Source organism: Corvus brachyrhynchos, unplaced genomic scaffold (genome assembly GCF_000691975.1).
Source record: "Corvus brachyrhynchos isolate BGI_N302 unplaced genomic scaffold, ASM69197v1 scaffold26, whole genome shotgun sequence".
Lineage (NCBI taxonomy): Eukaryota > Metazoa > Chordata > Aves > Passeriformes > Corvidae > Corvus > Corvus brachyrhynchos.
Window position 1 is genome coordinate 13,977,163 of NW_008239324.1, and position 20,860 is coordinate 13,998,022.

At 38.8% G+C, this 20,860-nt stretch overlaps 1 protein-coding gene across 1 annotated transcript in view; it reads right to left on the reverse strand.

Annotated features, from left to right (window-relative positions):
* Window positions 1-20,860, reverse strand: part of LOC103620333 (neural-cadherin) — a gene marked incomplete at its 5' end in the record, with an annotated part of 60,865 nt that extends 40,005 nt beyond the window's left edge. The window contains 5 exons of the mRNA XM_017740834.1: window positions 1,130-1,241; window positions 2,947-3,151; window positions 5,493-5,718; window positions 6,785-6,982; window positions 20,755-20,860. Of these exons, the coding sequence (XP_017596323.1) occupies window positions 1,130-1,241; window positions 2,947-3,151; window positions 5,493-5,718; window positions 6,785-6,982; window positions 20,755-20,860 (847 nt within the window). The remainder of the gene's footprint in view (window positions 1-1,129; window positions 1,242-2,946; window positions 3,152-5,492; window positions 5,719-6,784; window positions 6,983-20,754) is intronic.

Genomic DNA, 20,860 nt, shown 5'->3' on the forward strand with positions numbered 1-20,860 from the left:
GATAAGTACATTTACTACTACTGTAGCAGGATTTGGTGCTTGAAACCAGCCAGAAAACTATGCTGTCCCCTGTGCTTTTTAGTGAACTAACCCTTACTCAAAAATAAGTCATTTAAAAAAAACAAAAGTGAACTCCCTGGGAGAATTTAAACACTTGATCTCAACTTTCCTGGATTTTAAGAGTCCTGTACGATCAAGAATATATTCCCACATAGAGAAGTATTCTCATGTCCACCCGACCTACACTGCTGACTTAAAATCACTGAGATCACACACTGTGCAATTAAAGATGGAATATTTACATGTATTATTCAACTGATGCACATTATGTGTTTGTCAAATCCTATTAATAACCTACAAAAATCTATGCTAAAAGCACAGTTACCAGAACAGTAACTGACAAAGTACAATTAGTACAGCATAAACCACTAAGCAGAATAGTAGGCTATAAAATCCTATTTACTAGGGAAAAGCAATTTTCCTGCAGTTTAATTTCCTTTTCCCCCTCAAGATTTAGAGAAAGTTTATGTAAGGGTTAAAGACTAATACAAGGCCCTTGTACAACTGCTTAGTTGACACAAATTTGTTTTACAGCTATATTTTACAGAGCACTACCACTTGAAGCACAAGTTCTTGTTTCCATTGGGAAGAAGCAAAGTATTCCTGTCAAGGATCCAAACGAAACCTCACATAGAACAGTTAAACTCTACAAGAGGCTTTTAATGCAAGAGAGCAAAATTCCTACAGCAAGCCCACACAGGACTCTCAGAGACAGGCAGAGAAGGTGAGCTGAGGTGTCCATAACTTCTGATCCAGGATCACTCTATTCCTTCAAGAAATGTAGCAAGACTGCTACTATGAGCCTGCTGCTGTAATACCAACCACAACAAAGTTCTGTTACTTCAAAATCCCACAAAGAAAATCTGTTTCCTTTGCCTTCCTGTCCCCCAAAATTGTTTGGGCTGTGGCAGTAGTAAATAAACAGCATGATTCTACAAGGTGCCATTTGCCTTCGGAAAGCTGCAACTACCCACACTGGGACAGGTAATTTTCCTTTCTGAACTGAATTCTAAGTAGTGTAAGGGAGAAAAATACAGTGAATGTAATAAATGGTTTCAGGAGCACTAACCTTGGAGAAGTGCAGTTGTCATAGGAACTGTTTCAGGAACACCGACTTTGTTGTAAATCGACTGATGAAATTCGGGAGCACAATCATTCACATCTGTGATTACAACCAAAACCTTAATGGAGAAAGGGGATGTTAAACAGCAAAGTGATTTAAGCGAACACCTTCATTGCTCTGGAAATACCACGTGGAAAAATTTCCCAAAAACATCCTTGAAATCTTCAGCAGCTATAGGATAAGACATTCTTCTTAGATTGCTCTTTTTCTGCTGAGTGCCATTGAAATATTACATTCCAAGATACCAGGAATTGCCAAGTCCCTGACCCTGCAGCAATGTTTTCCACTCACCCTTCATCTCCATTGATTATTCCTTATTACTAATTTAAAGGAAAATGGACCATCTGCTTGCCAAGCACCCTTTTTCCATTATCTTATCTTACAACACTTCTGTGATTTGTAACACTAAAAACTCTACTGCCAAGCATATTACATTTTAGCAGTATAAATCTCCAAGACCGGGTTCTGAATTCAATTACAGCAGCACAAATCAGATATAAGTGGAACTGATCCCCAGGGAAGTGGTCACAGCCCCAAGCCTGACAGAGCTCAAGGAGTGTTTGGACAATGCTCTCAGGCACAGGGTGGGATTGCTGGGGTGCCTGTGCAGGGCCAGGATTTGGATTCAAACCTTGGGGGTCCCTTCCAACTCTGGAGATTCTGAGATTCTGGTAAAGCAAGTAAGAGATACAATTTTGCCTCCAACGTCTTCCCAAATGCTTTCTTATTCCTGTGTCAAATACAAGTCCACAGTTGCACAGTTTACACTCCCAACAGTAAGGAGTGTGTAAATGAGCCTTTCTGGTGGCTCATCCTGCTGCACTTGATACACTTGGTTGAGGCATTCTGCATTACAGAGCAACAGGCAGAGGTGTTTCCATGAGTCTTACAGAGCAGATACGCATGAACTAGAGCTGCTCTGTCAGCTATTGAGGTTGTATCAGTGCAAAGCAGGTACAAGTTAAACTACCTCTAGGCTAAACATATTTGTAAAATCATCTCATAATCCTCTTTTGAGTCATATTTTACCATTCTTCATCTTGTAGTACACAAAAGGGTCAACAGAAACGATCAGGCTCTGGTGTGCTACAGCCAGTGTTTGTTACATTGGCGTACTGCTACCCTGCCTCTCTGTGTCCTCACACTTGATCCTTAATAATTCTGTCTCCCATTCTCTATCTTATTTCCTGCAGCAGGAACAAACTCATATGGCATGCTTTTCCTAGCTCAGTGAATCTCTGAATTCAAATAACTGTAATAACTATATTAAGAAATATTTTTGCTGTCAAACAGCTTTCTAAAATACCATGAACCATCAGCTTTTAATATCAGTGAATTTTTATTACTTTCTTGTTTCACAAGTTCACTTTGCGTTCTTGATATGAAACAAATAGTTCTTCGTCCTGCCTTTGTTTTAGAGTGGAATAATCTCAAATGTACATCATACTTGATGAAGGTAGAGTAAGACAAAACCTGATGTCTGACTTGGCCACATCCATTTCCATGTGTTACCAGATAAGGCTTGGGATATGTGATGGGATGGCATATCGATCCCTCAGAAACAGTCTTTAGAGCACCTGCAAGAGTGAAATCTAAGAGTATCTAAACCAGTCCTCAACATCTCCCCACAGACAGAAAGACTTTTAAAATAGGCAGCAGAATAGCCAGCATGTGGAAATGAGAGCTCCTGGTGAATCTGTACAGAATTGAAAAGGATGAGGGAAAATGGAAATGCACACAGGCTGCTGGAGGGGAACACCTACCTCAGCAGCACTGCTGAACTGCTCCCCGTTCTCCTCTGCTCTGACCAAAAGAAGGTACTGGTGGGGGTCACTTTCATAATCCACACTCCGAGTTAAACTGAGCTCTCCTGTTGCCCGATCAATACTGAACAGACCCCCAGGATTAGTGAGCAAACTGTAGCTCAGGGATTTCTTTTGATATGACACAGCAGTGACTGTAAGAAAGCTGCATTAAAAAACAAGAAAAAGAGAGGGCTCAAGGACATAATACAACATTCTGAAAAATGTGACAAAAGCGATGCATATCAGAAATGATGGTGCAACCCTGTAGGTCTGCTCAGAGGTATCCTCAATGAAGTCAGTGACAGCTGTATCTAAACACCAAATTCAAGCATTTTGTTACACAGTAGTTCTACCACCTTGGGGTTAAACAGATAAAGACAGGATTCTTGGAAGCAGAACACAGTAAGGATTAAAAATGCAGGAACAGAGGATTTAATTTTTGCTGCAGCTGAATTTGCCTGGTTCAACTTCCTTCTATGGTAGCGATGGTTTTCAGGCAGGAAACTAAAAGATAAAGCAAGATGAAAAAGATTTGTTTTAATAACAGCACAGTAAGTTTGCTGCAGTCATACCATCCTAAAGTTCCAACAGATAACTGCAAAAGGATAAAAGCCAGGCCCTAACAGCAGTGTATGTTACAGCTTACACTGGACATATATTTTTAGCTCATCTGGCACTATCTTTTTTCCACTGAAGTCCAATGTGTTTAAGGTTTCAAGTGGAAACACCCACAGTAAGAAGTAAAAGAAAAAATCTAAATATTTTTAAAGGATTTAATCCTGAAAACTAATTTCTCAAGTTCTCTTGCCTTAACAGGCAGGTTTCCTAAGAAAAAGAATTCCATCTCCCAGGATAACACACCAACATGTGTGATCCTGTGACAAGTACAGTCAAAAAACACAAACTCATTTTGTGCAAACTCCTTTTTTCCCCCCTTGTATTCCTATGCTGCTGTCCTCTCACTTTCCTTTTGGTGCACCACTGAACCAATGGCCAGCACTGCTGTAGGTCATTATCTCACTTTAGTTTTCTCCTGTATTTTCCTATGATGAGGTCTCACAGGCAGTTTCAGCCCAAGCCACCTCTCCTCTCCTGTCAGCGCTGAAGATCTCAAGGCCATGCTGGGAGCATATTTAACAATCCAACAGAAAACTTTTTCTGCCTCTTTTGTCTTTGTATCCCCTCGGCTCAGCCTGCCAATACAGCTGTAGTTTATTGGTGTTACAGGCAGACCAAAGGAAGAGAAAGATTTGGTAATGCTCCTCTGCTCAGCAGCAGCCTTAAATCAGGCTCTAATTGGGAAATCATAAACCCAGAAATCTGGTGCATGACAACAACTCTGTTCTCCTGCATACTTGGGTAATTGGCACAATTTAAATATGAGAGCTTTAGGACTCTAAATGATTTTTCATGTCTATTTCTGGCCAACACATTACAGAAACAACATGCACGCTTTCACTGTGTATATTCAAACCTCTTCAGATGTAATAACCACACAAAATACTTCATTCCTTTTGGATATCACCAAGTCATTTCACCCACTGACTAACCTACTATCATCTGAGGTGTACAAACCTATTCCTAAGAGTGATAAAAAAGTTATGAATAATTTTATTTTTAATTCTAAACATTATTGAACCTGAGACAGCAGGTACCTGCTAGATGCTATAGTATTTTGCAGTTATTCCATTTCTTTTATGCCTGTGCAATTTAATTTCATTGCAGTTTTAAAGAAAAACCTTGTTATCTACGATTAATTTTTTTTTTAAATCTTAACAGTGCTTGGTTATTTAGACACTGCAAAACAATGTTGCAGACTGAACAGTAACACCACAGATAATACAATATGAGTAACAGTTTAATTGCCACAGAAGGAACACATTGACTGGACAAAAGTATTCTCAATTCAAGTGGAAGACAAAATATTTAAGAACAAAACAGCTTGGAAAAGAAGGGACTGAGTACTCAGGTGGACTTATGTTACTAACACTTTCTGTGATATTTCAATTGACATGGCTAGACAAAGGATGGAGAAATAAAATGAAAAGTTCTGTGGCATCTTCATTTTAGCTCAGTTTGTCATTGTGATGAAGACAGGAAAAAGAATCTTGGTTGTTCCAATTTTCACGTGGTGGAGAAGGCACTTCTCCAAATTTGACACATAATGTATTCTTTCACACATGATATCTCTCTTCATGACATAACAGTACTAATTTGTATTCTGCATTTGGTTTGAAAATTAAGACACAATCAGCATCTACTAATTGTTTTCATATAATTTCAAAAAGTAAGAAAGCACAATTATTCAATACCACTTTTCCCTGTAAAAGCGTGACTAAAAAACACATCATCAAACTGGTCTGGATCACTTCTATTAAGAGACCTAAATTGCTTCTCACAGTACCTAGTTATGATTCACAAACAATACCAAGGCTTTGGGGAGATCAAACAGAAGTCAAAACCAGGAACACAACCTCACTGCATTATTTTGAGCTGTTACTTACGGTTCTCCTTGTGGGGAGCTCTCAGGAACATACACAAAGTACGACATGTTGGTGAACTGTGGTGGTCGAAATCCAGCAATTACAGAAACAGAGGCTGGAGACCCTCTGCTTCCAAGTTTATCTGCTGCTATTACAGTCAGCAAATATTCCTTGTCCCTCACCAATGGCAAACCTGTTGTTTTAATCCATCCAGTGTCCTTCTCAACTTCAAATCTGTCTTCACCACCTAAAAGGAACACGTCCAAAAACTGTCATCATCAAGAACATTTTTACTTGATTAAAATTAGGAGAGAATACAGTGTCAATTACCAAGTTGGCTTTGCCTTAGGATCAGCACGCACACTAAAGTTCAAAAGTTTGTTTAGAACTTGGAAATCAGTCATTACATTCATCATTCATCACTGCATTTAAAAATTCCATTTCACTTCTCTAGACAGTTATCACTCTTCTTTATCATTGAATTATAAAATGGTTTGGGTTCAAAGGGACCTTAAAGCTCACCTCATTCCACCCCCTGCCACGGGCAGGGGGGGACACCTGCTATGAGACCAGCTTGCTCCAAGCCCTGTCCAACCTGGCCTTGAACACCTTCAGGGATGGGGCAGCTTCTGTGGGCAACCTGTGCCAGGGCCTCACCACCCTCAGAGGGAGGAATTTGTTGCCAATATCTCATCTAATCCTGCCCTCTGTCAGTGTGAAGCCATCCCCCCCTTGTCCTGTCACTCCGTGCTCTTGTAAATAATCTCTCTCCATCTTCCTTTTAGCCTCTGATACTTGTGTTGCCTGACCCTAAGTATCCCTTACCAGAAAATACTCTGCTGGAGAGGTATTGTTGCTCCCCATCTGCCCAGACAGTTCCAAACTATTACTAAAGTTTCTTAAAAGGAGACACAAAAAAATTAGCACTGAGTTTGTACTAGCTCTGCACAACTCAGACCTTTAAATTTTGTTACAAATGAATCAGAAGGGATAGGAACATGAACCCTCCTCTCCACCCCATGAACTACTCCTCCACATGCTGTCTCATAAACACAGTCACCACTGCCACTCCCTTGCCAAAGCCTTGGGGAATACTGACCGCTCCAATCCCCATCATCCCCCGGGGATATATATAGGCAGGAACTCAACTTTGCAAAGAAATCTGTCCATAACCATCAATAAAAGTTGATTTTTCTCACACACAGAGCTGAAGGTTTATGAACCTTTTGCAGGAGGAAGGGAAAATAATGCTGAGGATAAAAAAGTCACAATAGTGAAGCATATTACACAGGAATGGGAGGGTTAAAATTTACCTTCCAAGAGAAAATATTCTACAGTTCCATGGATCCCTTCATCTGCATCCACAGCAAGCAGCTTGTACACTTCAGTACCTCCTGCAGCCTCAGGGGAAACCACAGCCAGGAAGGGGAATGGCTCCATGGCCCACTCAGGGACGTTGTCATTCACGTCTGTCACAGTAAGTGACACGTGCACCAAGTACCAATCCTTCCCTAAAGGTCTCAGGAAAAGGAAGAAATAATTAGACAGCTACTTCATGGCACTCAGAGTAACAGAAACCTATCACAACCTGAGTGTGCACTTACTGCAATACTGTTGGGACATAATCCAGAAAAACCTGGAGTTTAAAGCTGTTCTGGAATGACCAGCATCCAGACACAATGTGGGGAAGAATTAACCAGCTGAACTGCTGAACTGCAAGACTGGGGCCACCTATATAATGTTTTTCTAAAATCTCTTCTTAAGAAAAATCACAAGTTATTAAATTTTCAAACTTTAAATACCTGTTTTCTCAAAAGTTTTTTTCTTTTTTTCTGAAGAAAAAAAAAGCATCAAATATTTTGTTTACACAAATTTACAGCAACTCTGAGTTTTGCAAATTAAATACATGTTGCCAAAAAATTCTAACCAATCTACCCTAACCAGTGATTTGCCCTTCTATAAATTTCACTGAAATCCTAATATAGTTTTCACTCCTATTTAAGTTTAAATACTATTAAATACATACAGTCAAAATCCAGAAGAACAAACCACCACAAAATGGAACTATCAAATTTTCCAAAAATCAACAGCATAAGATCCTTAAAAATTGAGAAAAAAAGTATTTATTATACTTTCACCAGTATTAAATTAACCCATGAGCAGAGCTCCTAATAAGCAATAAACATCAGGCAAGTATTGCTGAAAAGGTGGCAGAAAAGACACATGAGACAGTGATGGAGTGAGGGGGGGGTGGTTTAATTGATAATTATCAGTAACATCAGGGAGCAGAGTATGAATATAACTTGGGCCTTTGGCCAGTTTGGCTTCCAGCAGAGTGGCACTGACCTTGTAAATATTCTGCTACAGAAGCCAAGCTGAGTGCTCCTGCAGGCCATCTTTAATGCCTCTGGCTCCAGAAAAGTGAGGCATTCGCCCACTGTGGCTCCAAAGGCAGCCCAACTGACACTGCACTTTGCTCCAGCCTGGAATGTGGCCCCGGAAAAAACAGCCATCTAGACTTACAACATGACTTATCCACAAGTTTAATAATGGATGCAAAGTCAGAATTTTTAAAGTTGATGGTGTTAATACTTGATTTAAGTGTTGATTTATTATTTATACATACATAAAAACATACAGACATGCATTTATTTTCAAAACAGCTCTACAGGAATTGAAACAACATACAAAAAGGAACATCTAAAATTACCAGTTTTAATTTAAAACTAATTAGCAATACAAACAACTTAGTATTTAAGTATATCTTTAAGTAGGAAGTGCTGCCAAAATATCTAAGGTTGTAGACAGGGTTATGCTGCTAAGGAGACCTATTCTCCCTGGAAGTTCACTTAGGCTGAACTGCTGTACTTCTTCTCCCTCTCTACTGCAGAGTGACATCCCCCTCCAAAAAACATCGACATTCCAACTAAAATCTGCTCCTTTGTGTGAGGTGTGCATTTACTGAAGTCATCCCTTCACTCCCACCGAGGCACCCCCTCTTGCAGCTTCAGTTTTCCATACTCAGTAGTTCCTGTCTGCTGGCACGTAGCATGTTTAGTACAGCATATCAGAACCTGCAATCTCTGAACAACCAGCTTGTAGACTATTGTAGAGAAAACTCCTTGGTGTTGTGACTGGCAAAGTCAAATAAAAGTTTCTTAGTTTACATTCCTGAGACTTAATCCATCACAACCTTTAAGTACATTCTATTTTTACCCAGAAAATTCTCTTACTAGAAAAATCAGCAGTCACCCAGGATAATCACTGAGGCTCTCTTAGTTCACCTTGTAAAACTGTATTAATTCATCTTTATTTTAAATCTGTGAGTACATGGCTTTTTTTTTGTTTGTTTCTCTAAAGAGCAACAAAAAGTCTATTGACAGTAACTTGTTAAATCCAAATTAATTTCTTTGTAATTACACCCTATACACAGAATCTCATGTTCCAGGGAATATAGTATCAGTTTACAGTAGCACATATGAAAAAACAATGCCTGCAGCAAAACCCCTAATTTATACAATAGTAAATTACAGAAGTATCAGTTTCCTGAAAAAGAACCTCTATTGGGTTTGCCCATTAAACATGCCTTGCACCACTGCAGAACGTGGATACATGCAACACGTGTTCTGACACTTTTCAGGGCAAAATTCCCAGTTACCATGTACATCCAAGTCTTAAACAATTTTCTTGACTGTGAGACAACCTGTGGGCTATGTATTATTGCACCTCTGCAGACAGAAGCATTGGGAGGCCCGGTGTAAGGATGCTCAAGTCAGCTTCTCTAGATAGATGTTTATTAAAACAGTGCATGTGAAGCCAGTTTCCAAAGACAAACTCAAACTGCCTTGCTATAAAACACACCGAGGTGAGAGCACAGTAGCCCACTCTGCTGTAGCACTTCCCTTGTAGTCACCCAGGTATAATTCCCTTCAGCACTCAGACTACGAAAAGCAGCTGCTTTGCTTTCTCCTCTGTATAGAACAAGGGGAAAAAAAAGCCAAAAGAAGCTGAAAAAAACTTTAGAAAAACCCAAATATGTCAAAAGCAGCAGCATGTGTATTACTTCTCATTACTATACTAAATAGTATCAGATGTGTTTCACACAGACATGTCTCGTGTCAATGTGTGTTTCAAAAGTCCCAGGCCAGCCGGTCCAAGATACTTTAAGAAAATGCAGAGGAGGGAACATGCTGGACATTGATCCAAGGTTAAAATACACCACAGCAGCACACACCAGGGGGAGCTCTAAATGAGAAGTGCCAAACGCAATCAGTGACTGCCTGAATACTCCTAAGATTTTAATTAAAAGGTGTCCAAACAAAATAGCTGCAAAAGGGAAAGTTAATGTCACGATTGCCTGTCTCTTCTCAAAAGAAGAGCTCTGGTGGAAGCTGCCCCAAGTTTGTAAATACCCACTGTTAGCCTAGTCTGCCCAGGCACACTGTGGGCTTAAAGTAGCAGCACTAAATTAGAAGCTGAGTTAAGAACCTTTGAAAATCTGCCCCTATAATAGCAAGACCTATTCAGGATTTGAATGCTACCTTGGTAACCCTGCTGGGAGTAGAACAGTTACCGATGTTTGTCTCTCTGGAGTCTGGAAACCACTCTCCTAATCAACCCCTGAACTCCCTCTGGTTCAAGTCCTGCTAGAGTTCCTAACACGTGTGTATTCATCTATCAAAAAGTAAGTCCCAATTGAAAAATAATTAATTTTTATTGAAGTAGTAATAAATCTGGTTACAAATCCCACTTTTGTCACTTAACCAATGCCAATTCACTGAAAATTAATATGCTGGTACTTAGAACATATTTGTAACTGAGAAACAGTTGTAAGAAAACTCTGCAAAAGTGCAAAAGGACCAAGTTTGATCCTCACATGCTCTAACAAACCTTATTGCTCAAGAACTCAAAGGACCTGGGCACATTCCTCCAGGTACTTGTATTTTAACAGTTAGGAGACCTTAGTGCAATTCTGACATCTTGGCAAGACCAAAGCTTTCAGCCATATGTTGGTTACCTCTGAAACGTGAATAATCCTAAGAATTTTGTTAGGACAGTCAGTAGGAACTGCAATGAAGGTAATGGCTTTAAGTGACCAGCATCTATTTCCCACTGCATATGACCCTACAGATCTTATTGGTATATTATCTTCTTCCATCAACCCCAGACAACCTGATTCATAAGAAAAAATGCTGAATAAATCATCATGATTTCCCAGATAAAGGCAGTCTGGAGGAAAATGACTGCAAGTAAGTTTTCCCTTGACTGCATACCATATATCAAAGGAAAAACTACAGCAGAAACACCGAACAGGACTGTACTTCTCTGCAGAGACCTACAAATGGGACCTGACAACTTGTGGAAAAAACATCAGGGTGTCCACCGAAGCATGACAGGACAAGGACTTGCCAGAGGACAACAAATGTGATGAAGAGACTGACAGCAACAATAATGTCTATGTAATATGTGGATGTCTAGCAGGACAATGCATTAAGGATTTCAAAGTACATGTTTGTGAACATAATTTTTTCAAGCATAACGCCACATTCTAATTAGCACAGCAAGTATTGTAAAGTTTTTGCTTTATTGTAATTACCATGACACACACATTACAAAAGGCAGTCTCTTGTGTTTTGTAACTGGCACAGCTGCTTCCTTAAAGAACAGACCTTAAGCCAGAATTTCAACTCATTTTTAATAAGGTGCATAAAATTAATCTTCTCCCTTACTAACGAAAATTATTTGTGCTTCAAGACAGTGGATGGAAGAAATCTTAGAAATATTCACCTCTCTATAGTTCAGGTGTCTCAATGCCTCTGTCCATCAAAACATCCCCCATGTGTACCTTACAGCTGTATTAGTTATATATATATCACTATATGAATAGTAACAATACATTATCATGCATCTGCATTCATATATTATGATTAAGGATAGTTTTTATTAGTAGTATATGTGCAGTAATATTGCTACATTATGGGAGAACTAATATGTTACAATTCCACTCAAATCTTAGCAGAAACAGCTTAAAACTGATAATCCTCTGTGGATTTGGGTTAAGTCCTACAAACACACAGAGAGGTTCTACTGAAATTATCTGTTCCCAATACCAGGCCCTGACAACCAGTGGAGACTATATTCAACAGTGCAAGTCAACCACTACTGAGATCCTAAGTCAGGAGTCCGACCTGGGCTTCATTTTCCCAAAAAAAATTTTCAAACTGTTGTGTAAATATGACACCAATTAAAACTGCCTCAATATTAAATGCTAGATGTTTGACTTTCAAGCCAGGCATATCATAGGTACCTTACACAATGTCATCCATTCAAAAGAAATCCTTCTCAAAGAATGGTTCTGCTAATTAGATTGTTGGCACACACACAGATTTTGCATTTGACAGATTTTCTTCCCTAGCTTCAGAGAAAAGAAAAATTTAAATTGCTTTCTCATAGATACTGAGCAAGAGGAGATAAAACACAAAATGGCCCTTGCTGATCATAAACATGACAGTAACATAACACTGGAGCATCTTATGCCAAAAATCAGTATTTTTAAAAGTCATATAGAAACTAATACTTCATATTCAAAAGGGTAAAACCATCTTTTTATTTAACCAGAAAGTATCTTTCCTCTTATTTTTCTTCAGTATGAAAATTAATGTAAAAACAGGTTCACTAAGCAGATTGCTTTTCCCATGTATTTGTAAACACCACTTATTTGCCCTTCGCAGTATCAAATCTAAGCCCTCTCTACAGCTCTCTTTTCAATTTATACAGAAAACTAAAACTAAAATTATAAACTCTAGTCCAGAGGTTTTTCCTACTTTAGATGCTTAATTCCCTATTAGAGTCAATTCATGTATCATCAAAAATCCTTCTTAGGGTAGCTCATCCTGAAGTCTGCGTTTTTTCTCTCCGATATTCCCTCCAGTTGGAATTACTTCTTTTTAACTTAAAATTACTGACAAAAGCTGCTGAAACCTCATCATAGGTATCTATCTATAATTGCTTATTTTTCATGCCTATCTGTGGTCGAAAACTGATAAACAGAAGGATTTATTATGCTGCCTTGCTCTGAAATCCAGCCACATTAGGTAAGGTAGTACACTAGCTGGCCCAAGTTTCTGCTCACAGGAAATATATATGTCATCACTCACAATTTTCATCCTTTGTGAAAAAAACAAAAAAACAAAAAAGAATTAGATAACTTGCTGGGAAGTTTAATCATAGCAAAAATGGAAATAAATGGTAAAGAGTCATTAAAAAAATAGAGAAAGAGTTTCTAAAACATCTAAACAGCAATAACAACAACCAAACAAAATAGGAAAAAGCCTTAATACTCATATCCTATGAAGACTGGGTTACACTTCTCACATCAAATTTAAGACATATAGAGGAACTTAGGAACAGAAAGCCTTCTCAAAATCATGAACCTCTTGGGACAGTTCAAGTTAAAGACTTCTCAAAATTGAAGAACATACTGAATATTACAAAAAGCAGTCAAATGGCTTGATGAGATAATGGTTCTCTTCTGCTTTAGGTTCTTTATGGCTTTACTGAATCCAGTAAACTCTTCTGTGATGTTCGCCATTAATTTTCTGAGAAGGGGTTTTAACATAAAGTAACATGAACCAGTTCCTCCAACCTGCTACTGCAGCTGGTTATAAAGATTAATTGGATTGCAGAGAGATATTGCAGACTGATAAATCCTGTCATTTCATACAGCAACTAGAAAAAAAATATTCCCCCACCGACCAATAAAGGGTGGCAGGAAGAAGGCAAGGGCTTTAATACTTAATTATTCAGTTAACAGCAACTTTTGAAGGCTCTTCTGGTTAAACCAAGACTTGAAAATCATGCCTGCTGAAACAGTCTGTTTGCAATTTCAAATACTGTAGGTCAGAGTTGCCTCTAAACCCATCTCTTTTTACCATGTCAAATTATAAAAGATGCTGTCAATCTGTGAAATCCAATGTACTCTCAGACTTCTGATTGCATTAGGATTATATGACTGTCTTTTCTCTCAAAAATCCAATGGATAATTCTAAAAGACAGGACTTGAAAATAAAATCCTTATATTCATTAAAAATGTAGGCTTCTCTGCATCAGTGTAATTGATAAAACTGACAATGCCAGACATTCTGATTTTAAAAATATGACAATAGAGAATATGTAGTTGACTGAACATGTCTCTACAATTGTGGACAAACATTATACATTCCTTGAATGTACTGAGGGACGAGGTATTATATTATCATGATTAAACAATAATGGCTGAGAAGCTGGGTTGCTCCTGGCATTTTCAGGTCATTACAATTTATTTTTAAAAGGAGATTATGAGAGTGTTAAAAGTCTTGCAAGCCTTGAGGTTACTATTGCTATTACAAACTGCCCTACATCCATCAGCAAATTAAGTATGCAAGCTGGTATTTTTCTTTATGGTTTTGGAGGTTTTTTTAAGTTGCTCCCACTTCTAAGACTCTTACATAAAACAGACAAATGTTTTTTGAAAACTCAGGGTTTTTTTGTTTGGGTTACTGCAAGTTAAATATTTTGGAGTTGCTTGAGAGGATATTGAAGTTTTGAAGACTCCTTGCAAATATCATACTGTGCTATTTTAAAACTTCATTCTATAATATGTCTTCATGTAAAATACCTACTGACATAGGGTTTGGGAAGATACATTTTCAGAAAAAAATCTTAATGCCCTAAGCCTCTAGCTGCAATCAGGAGAAATCACTTTTTCATACCATAACATGAGATAAAAGCTACTGGTTATTGTACCCAGTCCTACTGTATATCCTTCCAAAAAATAGGACAATTATGCACAAACATTTCTCTACTGTCATTTCTGAAAATTCCTGAGGTATATGATGGGCTACTTTTAAGTACAGTAGTTAGCTCATTCATAAAACATAAACCTTCTAAAGAGATAACTTTGATGGGCTCAAGCTGGGGACAGCCCACATTCCCTCCTAATATGCCTCATCTTTATTGCAGATAGAAGAATGCCAGTCTGGCACATCTCTGCTCCTTACCATCATATGGCTTTTAAAATAGAAGTTAAAGCAAACCAGAAAACAAAAGTAAAGAAAGCATCAGAGGAGCTCAATGATCATGGCAGAAAGGATGTTAGCATAAATAACCATTTAAAAGACATCAAGGTGATAACCATGTTATCAGGGACTTCCCAGGGTGGCATCAATCAGAGTGTGGCAGTCAGAGAAACCAAGCATGCCCAGATGTGAAATAATGACTGCAAATTAATAATCACAACAGACTCCTTAAATAACAAAAAGTGTGTCTTAATTAATTACTATTGATTGCCAAGAAGCATTATCATAAGAAGAGCACTTGGCTAAAGCAGGAGCAGCTACTGTGCCACTGCAAGATGGGAAGTTCTCTTGAAATTTCCCTTAGAATTTCTTGGGGAAAATCTAGCTTGTTTCTCTGTAGTCTTTCCAGTGCAAGGAGGTAGAAAAAAAAAGAAAAAAAAAATGTAAAAATGCCACCACAATCAGTAGCCTAACCAAGAGAGCCTGCTGTTCTTCCTTGGATCATTATGGAATCATAGAATGATTTGGGCTGGAAGGGACCTTAGAGCTCATCTCATTCCTACCATGGGTGGGGACACCTTCCACTAGAGGCCCATCCAACCTGGCCTGTATGTTCCATAATTTATTAGTTCTATCAAACTGTCACATTTGTGCTGAAATTTAGTTAGATATTGAGGAAAAAAATGAAAAAAAAAAAAAGTTTGTTTCTTTTGCAGAAACCGAATGTTTGAGATGATAAACAGCCAGAAGATCTAAACAGCTTTGGTGTTCAAGTCACAGCAGTCTCACTTTAATCTGACTGCTTGGAATAGAAAGCAGATAATTTGAAAACATTCAGACTGATCAAACTGGTGCTCCACAGCTTCCTCGGACAATCCTTTCTACCACAAATCAGTAACATTCCAAGCCTGTAAACACCCATAGCTATTCTGAATGCACACAGAACATACTTTTTTTTTTACTTAATTGCATGAAACCCACTGCAGTTTAATGAAACCCATCTGCTGGATAATAGATGATGATTTCAACTTAAGCTCAGCTTGAAGTGTAACTGTTAACAGCTGTAATTCATGAAAGAGGTAATAAGAAATGTAAAAGGCAAAACATCACCCAGAAGCTACTTAATTCTTAGGGATGATCCCCCCAGAATCAATACAGCTAGTAAGGGACTAAGGCCTCAGATGAAATTAAAACAGATGATCCTTGACTTCCAAGCATGAAATCCTTCAAGGTGAAAATATTACTAAAATTGGTATCTCCACTCTCTGTGTTGATTTAAACAGGACAACTATATTAAAAATACAAGTGACTGCTGTTAACTGTTGGAAGGCATGTCAAACATCACCCTCAGTGAATCCACTGATAAAAAATGAACGGCAGGAGATTACTAAACTAATGCCCATGGATCAAATAAGGTCAAGGGAGCTTGAGACAGCAGGATTAGAGAGGTGGGATCTTTAATGCACTTCCCCCAAGCACTAATGGAATAATAATGGCTCCTTCTCAAATTAAATGCCACCCCACGTTGAAGTATTAATGTGTATGACAGTCTAAGAAATTTTACCTTCTGCCCACTGAGTAAAAACTTAAAAATAGCATTATGCTTTTGCGAAGAATAAATTGTGTCCCAATAAATTGAATGGCATAAAATCCTGAAATGCCACAAAAAAACGTGAGCATAACCATCAGTCCTTCCAGGCAAGGTTAACTGAAGACTGTAACTCAGGGCTGAGTGATCAAGGGGGTCACTGGAGGAATCTCCTCCTCAAGAACCATGTGCCAAAAAACATGTTAAGCCCTGAAATTCTGGAATTCTATTTAGCATTTCATGGCTCAAACTAATGCATGAGGTTTTCCTAGTGTTTCCCTTTGGTTTGGGGTTGTAAAGTTTGTGTCTTGTTTTTTTTTCTTTTGCATAAAATGTTTGCTAATTAAGAAAAATGTAAAGATTACCAGGCCATACTTTAATTTCAAGGGGTTTTGGCTCTCGAGATTGATTTTTCTGTCCAGTGTCAAGGCAGAACCTCACAGCACCTTCCAGTACCTGAAGGAGCCTGCAGGGAAGCCAGAAGGACACCCTTTGTCAGGAATTGCAGGGACAAGAAAAGGAGTAATGGGTACAAATTGAAAGAGGGGAAACTTAGGCTAGATGTTAGGAAGAAATCTTTTACTGGGAGGGTGGTGAGAAACTGGAACAGGTTGCTCAGGGAGGCTGTGGGTGATCCCAGCCTAGCAGTGTTCAAATCTAGGCTGGATAAGAGCTCATCTGAAGTTGAGATGCCAATTAAGGCGCTATCTCCTCTCTTGTCCAGGCTCTGAAACTTCTCCACAGGCACAGGAGAACCCATTCCATTAAAAAAGCACTTAGCACTACAAGTCCAGATTTTTCTGTTGCTACTTTCTAGTGACTAATTACTGCCTCCAGAAAACAAAAACTATGATAAAACAAAGTCTACAAAGTATTAAATAACCACAGAGATACACTGTGAATAAACAGACCTAATAACATACTATTTCCTCTGCAGATTGCAGATAATTTTACTATAGCAGTAAAACAGACAAAATTGTTATTTCAAAGGATTTTAAAAGGATTATTTTTGGCATCTACATAAAAAAAAAACCCATGACATTTATAACCAAAATATGTCCAGTCACAAAGTAACCACAGCACGTAATGCACTGGTAATGACAATAATTATAGTGGTAATTTGTGCAAATCACTACCAAAAATCTTAGAGCTAGACTGCAGCTTTGCCAAAAAACCTCTAATCTGCATGCTGAAGAGTTGTTCATACAGAAAAAGCCCCTCAAAGCTACCCCTGACACAGGAAAACATGTATCAGCACAAAGCCTACGGTCTACTAAGAAATACTCCAGGTAGTGAGGAGTGAGTTACGTTGGTAGTTACTTACCAAGCCAAGTGGAGTGAGCTCACTTAACTCATACCTTCAATAACTCAGAGAGAGAAAACCCTTCCTTGTCATGTACATGTGGAAGATATCTGGATATTGAGATGCTAAAGGTCTGGCTGCATCTGGAACACCAGCCCTGGACACACTGCTGTGCTGATTACCCAGGACAGAATCAAGATGAACAGAAAAGTATTTAAAATTCTATTTTGGCTGAAGGGCAAAAAATAAACAAACACACAGCCTGTTACATGCCACTTGGACTGCTCTAAAGCAAAGTTAATTCAAGAACAGGACTGAACCTCCAACGCAGTCCATCTTATGAACTGAAGAATGGGAGCTGTCACAAACTAGGAAGAAACTGCTCAATGTTGTCTTATTACCATATACCAATCCTCTTGCTACTTTTTTGAGAATTCTCCATCAGTCAAAAAAAAAAAAAATCAACACTTGTTCCTAAACATGCATTAGGACCACTTGTGGCACAATGCTTTTAAGCACTCTTTGCTACTGTAGGTAATGAAGTGCACATTACAAATGAATCACAAGAAACTACATTGAAAAGATAAAGGAAAAGAGGGCAGACTTTATATACTGAAGTATTTAAACATCTTGTCTTATCCTTGACATCAGTGCCTGGGTTGAGAAGAGAGTAATGACAGAATTAATTATTGGTTCATTTTCAGTTCTCAGTTACCAGGCAGCAAGAATAGGACAAAGTGGAAAAAAAACTGAAGAAATTAATACAACTTTATACCACTTGAACATAAATGGATATCTGATCTCATAAGCTCTAATACTAGAAAACCACAGCTACTGGAATGCTTATGGTTAAGCGTAATGCAAAATAAGCGACCACAAATGTTAAAAGGAAAGTAAATAAACTGGAGAAAGAACATGAACTTGCACTTTTATTCACAACAAAATTCAGTGTAGCCATCTCCACACTTAAATTCACCCTGAAAGTTCACTTCTGTAAATGCTGTTTTCTCCTGGAGCTTTTGCAATATTCTGCATCTATTTCAGACTAAGTAAAACACGTAGTTATGCTAGGCATCTTTCTCCTACCCCTTCCCTTTGGTTATCTTTTCTCAGATTACTGCAGTTTGGATTGTAAGGAGAGAGACAACTTTTAAATCTGTTTCAAAGTATTATGTTAAATGCATTTTAACTCCTATAAAATGAATGTATAAGCATTCTGCAACTTGAGTTTTGAAAGTATCAAGTCATTATTAAGCTTTAACTGATGAAAATAATAGTATTAATAAGATGTATTTTGAATTTAGTCTCCTTTAAACCAAGAAACTTCAAATCACCACTATCTAAAGTATGGCATCTGGACTGTCCACAATTAATTGCTGTCTACCTAATCTCAGAGTCAGAACTTAGTCCTACATATTTCTTAGAGATTTATTCTCTTACTACTACATACTACCAGCGATAACTTATCAGGCTAGTGGAAAACACTCCAAACTACTTAGTGAAACTACATGACAGGGAAAAAAAAAAAATCCCTGGAATTAAATTAAAAGTTGTTTCAGATTTTTTTGAATTGCATTAGCAAGCATTGCCTTGGAAGTGAAATCTCGGGCATGACAGAATGACAAGCTCTGTTCCAGGCAATCTCAGAATTTTATATTCAGACTAGATAAGAGAAAAAAACCATCACAAAGGTGAGACCAGCAGTAACCAGGGGCAAGGTTAGCTACCACTTTTCTAACAACATCTTCTTGATCCTGACAGAGGGAACTGTGACACCAACAAACGGCTGGAACTTAAGCTACATGACAGAGTGGGTGAACATCCCAGCAGCACACTCGGATTGACCCGATGGATTTTGTCACTGCCTCGGAGTAATGACATTCCCCTTGGCAGGCAGCCTTGCTCAAGACTGAGGAGCAGGTATGGGACACAGAAAGTGCTGTGTTTTGGAAATTGGTCTATCAAGCTCTCGGTGTGCAGCCAAAGCTCAAGATGGAACACAGCACAAAGCCAGCGCAAGTGACTGACACCAACACGCGACAGCGACAGGCACGACAAAACCCCAGCGAGAACGAGAGAAGGATCTGAGAGCTGCTCCTCAGGACCCGAGCGAAAGGAGCTGCTGATGTAGCCTGCTTCACAGGGAGAAGTATCCATGTCACTGAAACTGTCAGCACTAATTAGAACCCTGCAGGCATCCTCAGGGATTTCACAGACACCGAGGAATAAACTGCCTCTCACTCCTATGGGCTGCCCCTCAGTCAGAAAACAGACGCGATAAGGGAAAGGAATCGCGTGGGAAGCTTTTCATCTCTCCCGCCTGCGCTGCTCTGTGGCTAAGGGAAATCACTCTGAGCAGCTGCACTGCTGAGAAGTCAATCGTTTTCACAACCACTAGAAGTCACATAATGCCAAACCCTTCCTAAACCTATTCAAGATGAAATCAGGCCAACCAATTTCGTTCTTCTGACAAGATTTTCTCCAGAATACTCATTCTAGGCAAACTTTGGAACATTGTTACAATCAGAAGTAACATGAAATTAAAAAAGAAACATGGTGAATATGCAGAGATATCCACCATTCATAAATTAAAATATGCTTAAACTAATCCGTATTTTCATAGGTAAAAAAATACTAACCACGATGACAATTAAAAAGGAAAAGATAATTTTTAAAAGCAGTATGTGTAATCAGTAAATGAAGTTAGCTATTCCATTTAACTTGAGTAAGAGCTTGTGAAAAATGACAATTTATGTCACAGATATGCCATTTTAATGGCGCACATTGAACTCGTGAGGTGCTTTTATAAAATAACAGCTACCTAAACATAAAGGCTCCAGTCCTGCAAAACGCACATCATGCTTGTGGGTTAAACGCGCTCAACTTTAATAGTGACTCAAAACTCAATGGCTTCAGCTGCATGCCTCAAGTTAGGCACTTACAGGAGGAGAGCTATGGGAACATTTTAATAACAAACACCTGTGTGTAAGAAGCGTGCTGTATCTAACATACTGTGCCTCAACCACTCACTAACAACTAAGAATTCTGACCGATGAGACACTTAAATTCTACTGACACCTTACTGCTCCAAGCATTTTCACACAGTTGTACAGTACACTTTCCATAAGCTACGTAATACTTCTTGTCGCCTCCAGTGTTTTAATATTAATGATTTCCAGATTTAGAAGACCCAAACTACATTCCACAACATAACTGTGTATGACACCTGATGCTAAACCACAGTTAGATGCTTGTTGTCACTTGGGGACAAACTGTTCTCCGACTCCCTGATGGGACAAGACCACTACTTCGTCTCAGACTTTGTCTAACACCCACCTCTGCGCTCCTGGACGCGGACGACGAGCTCCCAGGCGGCCACCGCCTCCCTGTCCAGGGCCGCGCGCAGCGTCACCTCGCCGCTCTCTCGCTCCACGCGCACCGG